At 46.0% G+C, this 12,402-nt stretch overlaps 1 protein-coding gene across 3 annotated transcripts in view; it reads right to left on the bottom strand.

Annotated features, from left to right (window-relative positions):
• The window catches only part of PAG1 (phosphoprotein membrane anchor with glycosphingolipid microdomains 1), a 168,403-nt gene that overhangs the window by 25,662 nt on the left and 130,339 nt on the right, over window positions 1-12,402 (bottom strand). For all 3 annotated transcript variants that reach the window (XM_021089173.1, XM_021089174.1, XM_021089175.1), the window contains one exon: window positions 1,811-2,017. In XM_021089173.1, the coding sequence (XP_020944832.1) occupies window positions 1,811-1,935 (125 nt within the window). In that variant the 5' untranslated portion in view covers window positions 1,936-2,017. The remainder of the gene's footprint in view (window positions 1-1,810; window positions 2,018-12,402) is intronic.

Below are 12,402 nucleotides of genomic sequence, written 5' to 3'. Positions count from 1 at the left end.
GCCAGACAATTTTCGCTGCCCCTCCTCTGCAGGCAGCGGGTTGGAGGGGGAGGGGGTCACGTCCCCACGAAGGGCTGGTCACCTCTCTCGCCCTCCCTTTCCTCCAAGAGTAGAAAATACAAGTTAAGGAGAGAACTGGGGAAGTTTCCTGACTGGAAACTGTTTATATCTAGAATACTAGAATGAGTTTTTCTTTCTTTCTTTTTCTTTTTTTTTTTTAAGGAAATCTGGACAATTCTCGTCTCTTCATTTTTCTTAATTCAGTCTCTGCAAAGTCACACACTGGGATGAGATGGTGAAAATAAAGAAAATACAACTTTTGGCGTGTTGAGAAGGGTACATGCTCTCAGGATGAGTCATAAGTACTTCCAGTTTATGGAAAAGTCCATCGAGTAAAAATAGAATTTATTTTTACTTGGGACAGGCTAAAGCAAGCCATCAGGAGGAGAGGGTGCGTCTCCCATTGATGTATAAGGCAACAGTGACACCTAGTGGGCATGTAAATGATTGCAGAGGCAGGCGCTCCCAGGCGCAGGGGAGGGAACACTGCACTAGAAGGAGACTCTTATTTCTTCAGCTTCCTGGCCAAGTCAGACTCTGTCCCCACCCTGGAAGCCTGGGTCCAAACCAGGCAGGGTTTCTGAGGCTACTTGAGTTCAGAAAGTCCGGATTTTCCCCTCTGGACAGAGACCTTAGGGCTGGAAGCCACATCCAGACATCCAAGTCCAGTTTTTATTTTTTTATTTTTTTCACCTCCAGTTTTTAAATGGCAATCGTCAGGTCTCTTCCAAGGTTATTGAGAAAGAGGCTGGAAGAGGGCTGCGCATGCTGCTAACAATGTCTGAACACCTGGAAAATCACTCCTGGTCAGAAAAGATTTTACTCCTCTCCAAGAAAATACCTCTTTTTTTTTTTTTTGGCAGCGGGATACATTTTATATGAGAGAATCAAAGAGGGGAGGAGGGAAGGGGGAGGGGAGGAGGAAAGGGGGAGGAGGGGAGAGAGAGAGTATAATTCTAAAAAAAAAAAAGACAAGATGAGCATTTATACACAGAGTGTCTTTTCGGAAAACAGATCTTTCTTAACTGCAATTCTAGATTACAAACCTTTCACAAAATGATCCCTCCAAAGCCACGCAGCAACGAAAATTCTCAGTAATTCTCAAGGGGCAGCAAAAACAGTGTCTTTAATGCACATTAAGATTTAGATTTAAATGTCTTAGATTTCCAAATGCCCACAGATGGGAAAAAACAACATAAATTCTGATCAGGAAGAGCAAAAATTTCCTCCTGGGAAGTTTCATCTACAGGGCTCTTCTGACTGCTCCCCAGCAAAATCAAATATGGTTTTTCATTGAACTAATAAAAAGTGTCCAAGGCCCCTTTGCGGCTGAGAAGTCAGCTAATTTTTTTTTTTTTTTTTTTTTGGTCTTTTTAGGGCTGTACCTGCAGCATATGGAGGTTCCCAGGCTAGGGGTCAAATCAGAGCTACAGCTGCCAGCCTACACCACAGCCACAGCAACTCAGGATCCAAGCCATATCTGTGACCCACACCACAGCTCACAGCAACACCAGATCCTTAACCCACTGAGCGAGGCCGCGGATCGAACCCATGTTCTCATGGACACTAGTCAGATTCATATTTGCTGAGCCATGATGGGAACTCCAGAAGTTGGCTAATTTTAACACACAAGTTTCTGGGACTGTTTATGCAGTGAGAGGCCATTCCTCACAGCTTTTTGTACAGAAAATCAACTGGGTCCAGGGAACCGTGTTATGTGTAGGTTCCTGTGGATAGGGCTGGCTCTCACCTGTCACAACTGGAACACAGAAAGATGAGGAAGGTGATGAGGAAGAAGGTGGCCACGGCCGCCAGGCTTTCCCACAGGACGATCTGCATTTGTCCCCCACTCAGCAAGCTGCCCTCGGGTCCCATGATGGCGGCAGAAGTGACACAGGCTGATGGAGTCCGTCAGTCGCTGCAAGGTGGTGACATGGGGGCAGAGGGCTGCGTCCTCCTGCAGAGAGAACAACGTGTGTTTCGATGTGAAATGCCTGAATCGGGGAGTGAACTCATGTCCAGGGGCGGGGCGAGGTGGGGGGTGGTTCTGAGCAGAGCAGGGAGGAGTGTGTGGAGTGTACTGGACTCCACTCCAAAGCCCCCCTCGGCAAGTCACCCCAACCTGTGGTCCAGGCCTTAGTTTACTCACCCCAAATGCAAAACAGGAGCATGCCGTGCCTTGATCAGTGTTTGAGGCAACAGATGTCTGATTATTTTGATATATGCGGGGACAGATTCTTTTTTTTTTTTTTTTTTTTTTTTTTTGTCTTTTTGCCTATTCTAGAGCCGCTTCTCACAGCATATGGAGGTTCCCAGGCTAGGGGTCCAATCGGAGCTGTAGCTGCTGGCCTACACCAGAGCCACAGCAACTCAGGATCCAAGCCGTGCCTGTGACCTACACCGAAGCTCTTGGCAATGCCAGATCCTTAACCCACTGGGTGAGGCCAGGGATCGAACCTGCAACATCATGGTTCCTAGTCAGATTCGTTAACCACTGTGCCACGACGGGAACTCCTGTGGGGACAGATTCTTAATGTCTTCAAATAAAGTAAATTTCCACGTACTCCACAGCAAATAAATAAGTGCTTATTTATTTATTTTCTTTGTCTTTTGTCATTTTAGGGCCACACCAGTGGCATATGGAGGTTCCCAGACTAGGGAACGAATCAGAGCTACAGCTACTGGCCTACACCACAACCACAGCAACACAGGACCCGAGCCGCATCTTCGACCTATACCACAGCTCACGGCAACGCTGGATCCTTAACTCACTGAGCGAGGCCAGGGATCAAACCCTTGTCCTCATGGATCCTAGTCGGGTTTGTTAACCACTGAGCCACGACGGGAACGCCAATCAAGGCTTATTTGGATTCTCCTTTTTTCGGCCAGAACAGTGTAAAGTGTTTATTACAGCTTTACAACAATGTCATCTGCCTCTTCCCCACCTATGTGTCCACTCCTCAGACCTGCTTCTCTGTGAGAGTGTTTAAGATGAACACAGTTAACAGAATGTATTTATGGTCACCTTCATAAACAGCTATCTATTCTGAGTCTGTGACTTAATATTTTGGGGACTGGCTCTCACTAAACTTTGTAAGCACTCGTAAGTCCACTTGCAAAGGAATGGATGAGAGTCTATGCTAAGAAGGCATCACTAGCAGCAAATCACAGCTATTGACAAACAACTACAAATTGAGTATCAGATCTGAGCCAAGGACATTTTAGTACCTGGCCTGTGCCTGGGTCGCTGCTAAGTGCTGTCCTCAGTCACTGCCACCAGCCTGTAAAGAAGGCATGGCCAACCCCCATTTTTCAGACAAGGAAGTTGAATGCAGAAACACCAAGTTCCCCCAAGGTGTCACCAGGCTAAGTGGCAGCGGAAGACAGGAGTCCTGCCTCTAGAGGGCGCTCCTTCTCACTGGGGGTCAGGGGGGCGACAGCTGCCCAGGAAGTTACAAGGCTTCTAAATGAAGACGGCACAAATGAACCCATCTATAGAACAGAAACAAGCTCATGGACATGGCGAACAGATGCGTGATCGCCAAGGGGGAGGAAGTGGGACAGACTGGGAGTTTGGCGTTAGTAGATGCAAACTATTGCATGTGGCGTGGATAAGCAATGAGGTCCTACTGTATAGCAAAGGGAATGATATCCAATCACTTGTGATGGAACATGATGCAGATAATATGAGAAAAGGAATGCATATATGTATATAACTGGGTCACTTTGCTATAGAGCAGAAATTGACAGAACTTTGTACATCGACTATAATAAAATTAAAAAAAAAAAGAAAATGGCCAATGTGTTTTGTGAAATATTTTAAAAGTTTTTCCGTTTTGGAAAACAGGCTCCTCTATCCAATTAACGATGGTCTCTCATCACAGATGCCTTGTTTGAAGGACACTTGCTTTGCTCAATTCTAGAACATTCTCACTTAGCCTTTAAGGTCATCTCGAGCTTCATGAATAAAGTCGGCAAATAAATATTTTTGTCATGACGATTCATCAGAAAAAAACTGTTGATATTTCCCTTTCCTTTTGTTTCCCTGACCGAGCTGGGATGTGATCTGAGCTGGGATGCGATCTGGCCATCGCTGAGTATCCACATCAAGCCAGCAGATGGGTGGCCGAGTGACAAACTGGAACACACGGTGGTTCAACGGGACCAAATTTTCTCGAGGTGAAACACGTTACATTTATTTGATTATTTACAGGTGAAAAATAATAAAAAGCTGGAGAAAAGGAACCTTGTATCTATGAGTATACAGAAAATTCTAGGAAATGAGGTCAACTGCTTTTGCTACAGCCTTGCATCAACATGAACACTTGCTCATGCTTTAGAAATATATAAACATACAGACTCCTGGGTAATATAGAATTTCTTTCTTCCTGCGTTGGTTGTATGTCTTGCCTGTAAACGCAACACGCATGCCATAATGGATGATCACACTGCATTTGCCTGTTTGCTCCTGGACAGCTCTAACTAAATGAAAATTTACCAGCATTTTTCTTATGATTTGTTGAAGCAATGAATAATTCACTTTCAACTTAGACTACAAATGGGCACCACATTAAGTTGTTAAAATACACTCAACCAAGCCCATGAATCATGGGGACCTATGAATATGTGTGAAATAAATTTTTATATCCGGGTTCAAGCTTAACGCATTTTAGGACACACAAACTAAAGAGATGTTGTGCAGGCATTTGTTTATGTCTTTACCCACTCATTCATTCATTCATTCACACAATGATTTAATCAGTGTCTATTTATAAAGTGCCTGGTTCTTAGAAAATAGTTTGCTGAGTGAATTATTCAAAAGCCACACCTCCACTAGCAAGACAGAGTAGCCTGTCTCTCCATCTCTGTACATATTTCTGTTTCTTTTCTCTCTTTCCCTCTCTCATCAGTGGGGAGGCTGATAGACTGTAATGAAATACATGGTGCCTGCCAAGCAGAACAGTGTGCAGAGAAGAAGGATGAAAGGAGATTATTACGAGCTACTGAATAAGGGATGTAACTCAGAGAACATGTGTCAAAACTCCCGGCTCACTCCCCTTCAACTATTCAACCAGCTTTTGCAGAAAAGCTACTGAAAATTTTTTTTCCCAAAAGTTCTCATCACGGGGGAAAAAAAAAAAAAAACCTCCAGTAAAAAGAATGATCAGAAGTTCCCATTATGGCCTAGAGGCTAACAAACCCAACTAGTATCCATGAGGATGCAGGTTTGATCCCTGGCCTCGTTCAGTGGGTTAAGGATCTGGTGTTTCCATGAGCTGTGGTGTAGGTTGCAGACATGGCTTGGATCCCACATTGCTGTGGCTGTGGTGTAGGCCAGCAGCTGCAGTTCTGATTGGACCCCTAGCCTGGCCCCTAGCCTCTAAAAAGACAAAAAAAAAAAAAAAAAAAAAGAATGATTATCATCTGGCACATGTTTCTGTGTCAGAAGCACTGTGATCTCCGAGGACAAGGGCTCCTGATTGCTTGAGCAGCTTCCACCTCTCAGAAACCTCTAGGTGCACCCGGACATCAGGACCAGGAGCCACACAGGTCACGGCAACCGTGGCAGTGGGGCTGGAACACCTCACCCTGTAGGCAGGGGCCCACGGTGCGGGGAGTCTACATGTGGCACCTCCCCTTGGGATTATTCTGGGTTTTAGAGAAGGTCTGCCCAACCATGACTCTTGTCTCCTGGTCTTTCTTTCTGGACTTCTCTTTCCATAATTCTTCCATTTCCTCTCTGGCCATCTCCATAAGATTTGGTGGCGTATCTACTATTATGACATGACTGTCTTCCTCCCGCATTTATGACTGCTCCCCTCCCTGCTCTGCCTGCCAGGTCAGTAAAGAGATGACTCCTATCCCCCGTGTGTAGAGGGCCCACCCTCCCCCTCTGTGTGTGTAGACTATCCCCTCTCCCATGAGTGTTGATGGACTGCCCCTTCCCCTATGTAAATGGGATGCCCCTCCCCCATATGTAAATATACGGCCCCTCCCCCATATGTAGATGGGATGCCCCTCCCCTATATGTAAATGGGATGCCCCTTCCCTGTATGTAAATAGACGGCCCCTCCCCCTATATGTAAATGGGCTGCCCCTCTCCCTTGTGTGTAGGTGCACATGTATAACCTCCAAGGTCCTCCTCCTGGGTGGGAATGAGCGTGGACACCCCATGTGGATGGTCTAGGGCTTTCCAAGAAGTGGAATGGGCTTTACCCCCCAGGCTAGACCCTCCTGCACGGCATCACTGAGCGTAAATGCAGCGCTCAGGGGCCTTTATGTAGGTTACTTGGAGCAAATGGGGCTACAGGTGTCCTTCCCTGAAGCTGAAGACTTCTCTCAGGATGAGCGACAGAGGGAGGGACCGAGGACACGAAGCACAGGGTCTGGGAAGTAAGAAGTCACCCTGCCAACTAAGGGCCCCTGAAGCAAGGAGGGTTTTCCAGTTCATATACTGTGCGCCTTTACCAAACAGGGTCCATGCGGAAAAGATTATCCAAGGCTGCAAGTCCCTGATGCTGTCACTGGTCCTAGAAACCGGTTTATTTTCTGCTAATTTGTTTCTATTTTTGGTTTTTTAGGGCCTCACCTGAGGCATATGGTAGTTCCCAGGCTAGGGGTCAAATAGGAGCTACAGCTGCTGGCCTACACCACAGCCACAGCAACTCGGGATCCAAGCCACGCCTGTGATTTAGACCACAGCTCACGGCAACGCGGGGTCCTTAATCCACTTAGCGAGGCCAGGGATTGAACCAGCATCCTCATGGATACTAGTCGGATTTGTTTCTGCTGCGCCACAACAAGAACTCCCATTTTCTGCTAATTCTTTTAGCAAGTAAAATATCTTCTGAGCATCCAGATTCAACTCATACTAGCAGAAATATATGAACAATTTGGGATGATTGCTCATGAGTTTTCTTGGGGATATTTAAGCCTATTTCTCTCAATCCTGTTTCTATCTGTCTCAATTAAATTGCATTCAATTACAGAATAGGAGTTCCCGTCGTGGCGCAGTGGTTAACAATCCGAGTAGGAACCATGAGGTTTCGGGTTCGGTCCCTGGCCTTGCTCAGTGGGTAAAGGATCCGGCGTTGCTATGAGCTGTGGTGTGGGGTGCAGATGAGGCTTGGATCCCGAGTTGCTGTGGTTCTGGCGTAGGCTAGTGGCTATGGCTCCGATTGGACCCCTAGCCTGGGAATCTCCATATGCCGCTGGAGAGGCCCAAGAAATGGCAAAAAAAAAGACAAAAAATTACAGAACAGCATGTCTTCAAAGATAAAAAAAACTATCTCACTGTCAGACCACATGTGTAAATATTCTGAGTTACTGAACAGAGGGCAAAGGAGGACCATTCACTGTACCTCAGCTAACATTTATTAGGGCACCTGAATGCCCCAGATGTATTGCAAAGGATATAAGATTAACGAAATAGCAGACTTAATTTAATAGTTGTACGTCAAATATCTTTGTTTCAGAATAGGATTCACCATTGGCTGCATGATGTACAGTCATGACCAGAGGCTATAATTTAATGATGATATTACTCTACAAGAGGCAGTGGCATTTCCCACTCCCCTGACCCTCTCAATTTTATATCATTTCAGGCCACTGTAGGAGCTTGTCATTTGACATTGAGAAAGGCTGGTGCCTGAATTTACAGGACTTCTGTTGGGATTCTTTTTTTGTTTGTTTGTTTTGTTTTTTAGGGCTGCATGTGTGGCAAATGGAAGTTCCCAGGCTAGGAGTCGAATTGGAGCTGCACCTGCCAGACTACGTCACAGCCAGAGCAAGGATGGATTCTTAACTCACTAAGCCAGGCCAGGGATTGAACCCGCATCCTCATGGATACTAGCTATGTTTGTTACCACTAAGCCACAATGGGAACTCCTGGGGATTTTTTTAGAAGCTGGGATGAATAACTATTTTGGACTGAAAGCTCTATGATTGCTCATAATTTTATGTCCATTCATTTCATGGTTTTAATCAACAGATGATCTTGAGAAAAACCAAGGGCCTTCTACTTCAAAAGCAGGTGCCACTTTTAACCACAAGAGGGCAGTAAAACTCTAGTCTCAGCCCTAATGGGCAGCCTCCTGGACAGACCTGTTACAGCTGTTTGTGCCTATGCTGAGCATTTTCATTGTCTTCATAAGCCTGGACTTCCAGGCACCCCCAATCAATTCCAACAAGAAGGGAAACAAAAACCAGATGAAATTAATGAAAGTTGTAGCCCAAATCCCAACTATGCATTTCTTTAGCCAAACACATTTATTGGGTAAGTGCTCGGATTACTGCAAATTGTGTAAACAGTAATTTGGTAGTGTTGGGATGGGATGGCAGGTGAAATTCGCTACAGAAGTGGACCATCAGGAGTTCCCGTCGTGGCGCAGTGGTTAACGAATCCGACTAGGAACCATGAGGTTTCGGGTTCGATCTCTGGCCTCGCTCAGTGGGTTAAGGATCCAGCATTGCTGTGAGCTGTGGTGTAGGTTGCAGATGCGGCTCAGATCCCGCGTTGCTGTGTTGCTGTGGCTGTGGCTGTGGCCGGCGGCTACAGCTCTGATTTGACCCCTATCCTGGGAACCTCCATGTGCCGTGGGAGTGGCCCAAGAAATGGCAAAAAGACCAAAAAAAAAGAAGTGGACACTCAGTTTCTCTGAAGCTGCTGAGCTCAGTAATGATAGTCATTTCCATTTTACAGCTGTCCTAGTTGACACATAATTAAGCACGATGGAAACTACCTCCTACCTGGCTCCTCACGATGGCCAAAATAAGGAGGTCCTTGAGCCCCATGAGAACGCCTCCTTCCTGGTCATCACAGGCGTGGGAACCATGCAGTAAAAGGACACTTTACGAGCAACACATTAACCAAACGCATTTAACGAGGGCTGAGGAGCCAACATCTGCTGGGCTTCTGACCTGCAAAGCACGTGGCTTACACAGGCTACATGAACCTCTCCACAGCATTCTCCGGTCTCCCTAAAGAGTCTGAAACGGAAGTATTTAAAGCCCAAGGTTCTCTGCCAAACCAGTCATTACTAAGATTTTCCTATTTCCCTCTTTTCCTGAATCGGGGGAAACACACTCAGAGGGCACAAGGTGGTACAGGACTCCCAGGTGAATTTTCTTCTTTAGAGTTTTTTTTTTTTTTTTTTTTTTTTTTTTTTTGGCTTTTCTAGGGCCACTTCCTGCGGCATATGGAGGTTCCCAGGCTAGGGGTCTAATCACAGCTGTAGCCACTGGCTACAGCCACAGCAACGCCAGATCTCAGGCACATCTGCAACCTATACCACAGCTCACAGCAACACCGGATCCTTAACCCACTGAGCGAGGCCAGGGATTGAACCCGCAATCTCATGGTTCCTAGGTGGATTCGTTAACCACTGCACCACGACGGGAACTCCTAGAGTTTACACAAACATTTTATAACATCACCTGGGAGCAAGATCTTGACAGTTCTTCCTGCGACACCTTGAAGCTTGAGAGATAGGAACCTGGAAAGGCTTGACATCATCATACTGACCCTGCCATCAATGCTGGCTGCTGCTGCACAAAAATCCAGGCATTCATCCTAAGAGCAGCTTATAAATCCTTCAAGCCATCTGTCACCATAACCCGATTTCTTCTCATACATGGCAAACCCATTGATCCATACAGGAAAGAGGAAATCTGACCCTTTGGGAGTGTGTGTGACTGTCACTTGTCTTAAAAAATACATTAAACTTACATGACAGAATATAGGTAATTGCTTATCAAAGCTCTGCCACCATCTTGTTTTTGCCTTCAGAAAGACAACCTTGGGGGTTAAAGACTGCCTTCTAAGGTTGCTTTTCCTCACATCCTGACCTGAAGACCAATTCCCGAGGTTCATTTTTTGTTTTCAATGGTAAATCTCATGAAAGAACAGGAGTGGGGAGGGGAGTGGGGCAGGAGCGAGAGAGAATGATTCTCACAGATTGAGTGAGGAGCCCAGGTAAAGGGTCTTCAATGGGCATAAGTAAGTCCAAATGGACCGCTTCACAAAGTGTGGTTTGGGCTACAGGCTCTATTCTTCCTGCCTTGCAGGTCTGCTCACCTCATCTCAATGAAAAGTTCTTTGAGGGCAGGGATAGACCCATCTCACCTCTCACCATATTCTCAGAATCACCATGATCAAGAGAGGGTCCAGTCAAGAAATTTTTACTGAACACGTTTCTGCAAAAGGAAGATGAGGAGACTCCCAAGCTGAATGAACCATTTATAACGTATGGGAGAGAAGGAAATTAAAGACATGAAGCTATCAAGCAAACAAAAAACAAGCCAATGGCATTATTTTGTTCTTTTTTATGGCTGAGTGGTATTCCATTGTTTATATGTACCACAACTGCTCAATCCATTCATCTGTTGATGGACATTTAGATTGTTTTCATGTCTTTCTTGGCTATTATGAACAGTGTTGCAACAAACATAGGGGTGCATGTGTCTTTTTCAATGAAAGTTTTAGAGACTCTCATACTAAGTGAAGTCAGAAAGGGAAAGACAAATACCATATGATACCACATATACATAGAATCTAATACATGGCACAAATGAACCTATCTGTTCTACAGAGACAGAAACAAACTCATGGACATGGAGAAGAGACTTGTGGTTGCCAAGGGGGCGGGGGAAGGAGTGGGATAGACTGGGAGTCTGGGGTTAGTAGACGCAAACTATTGCATTTGGGTGGATAAGCGATGAGATCCTGCTGTACAGCACAGGGAACTATATCCAATCACTTGTGATGGAACATGATGGGGGATAATGCAAGAAAAAGAAAAAATATATACATATACATATATATGTGTGTGTGTAACAGGGTCACTTTGCTGTACAGCAGATATTGACAGAATGTTATAAATCACCTATTAAAAAAAAAAAAAAAAAAACAAGCCGGAGTTCCCGTTGTGGCTCAGTGGTTAACGAATCCAAATAGGAACCATGAGGTTGTGGGTTTGATCTCTGGCCTCGCTCAGTGGGTTAGGATCTGGCATTGCTGTGAGCTGTGGTGTAGGTTGCAGACGCAGCTCAGATCCTGCATTGCTGTGGCTCTGGTGTAGGCCTGTGGCTACAGCTCCAATTCGATCCCTAGCCTGGGAACCTCCATATGCTGCAGGAGTGGCCCAAGAAATGGGAAAAAGACAAAAAAAAAAAAAAAAAAAAAAAAAAAGCCCAGCTCTGGAAGGAACATGGCCCCCTGCCTTCCTTGTTCCATCACCTGCTATCACCCAAGCAAATGAATGTCTCTTCTCACCACTGGAACTGCCTGCTGTATGGGAATCCTCACCACTCTTAGCAGGTCCGGCCCCAGCAACCTCACTGTGTCCCCAAGCTGGGTGCTTCTCGGCCCCTTCTCAGCACTGATGTGTCATGCCTTCCTTCTCTCCCGGGAACTTCAATCATACCTCTCTCCTCCCTCCCTTGCAACAGGCTGGGACTTACATTCTCAAAGAAAAGAGGAGCCTGGACTATTCTTATTTTTGGCCATGCATGCGGTAGGCAGAAGTTCCCTGGTCAAGGATGGAACTCATACCACGGCAGCAACAATACCAGATCCTTAACCCACTGTGCCACTGGGGAACTCCAGGCCTTGCCTATTCTTGGCCTCCTTCCCCTGTTCTTTATCTGCTGGAAGCCTAACCATCCTTCAGGTCCCAGCTTAAATATCATTTCCTTGGAGGAGCTTTGCTGATGTTGCTTTCCCTCCCCAGTTTAGCAATGCCCTTCCTCCCTTTTTCTTTGATTTTTAGGGCTGTATCCACAGGATATGGAAGTTCCCAGGCTGGGGGCAAATCGGAGCTTCAGCTGCCAGCCTACGCCACAGCCACAGTCACACCAGATCCGAGCCGAGTCTGCGACCTACACCCCAGCTCACGGCAACGCCAGATCCTTAACCCACTAAGTGAGGCCAGGGATTGAACCTGCGTCCTCATGGATATACTAGTCAGGGTCTTACCGCTGAGCCATGATGGGAACTTGGCAACTCCCCTTTTTGAAAGCTTCATAGCATCACTCAAAAGTGGAGTGATGAAGCCGTCTGCATGTCTTCTCCACTGGTCCAAGCCCCAAGAAGGAGGCTGTGGACAGATGTATCTGCTTCACAGCTGCAGTTCTAGTGTGCGGTGCACAGTAGGCACTTAACATGTAAGCTGAATGAGTAGTTGAATGAGTGAATAGTTCTGAGGAGAACAAGCATCCAAGAGGAGATGGATACTGACCACTCTTTCAGAGACGTAAGCATTAGAAGAAATTCTATTTTTTTTTTTTTGGTTTGTTTTTTTCTTTTTAGGGCCACACCCTTGGCATATGGAAGTTCCCAGGCTA

The sequence above is a fragment of the Sus scrofa genome, chromosome 4 (assembly GCF_000003025.6).
Source record: "Sus scrofa isolate TJ Tabasco breed Duroc chromosome 4, Sscrofa11.1, whole genome shotgun sequence".
Taxonomy (NCBI): Eukaryota; Metazoa; Chordata; class Mammalia; order Artiodactyla; family Suidae; genus Sus; species Sus scrofa.
This window is presented reverse-complemented; position numbering and strand designations above follow the sequence as displayed.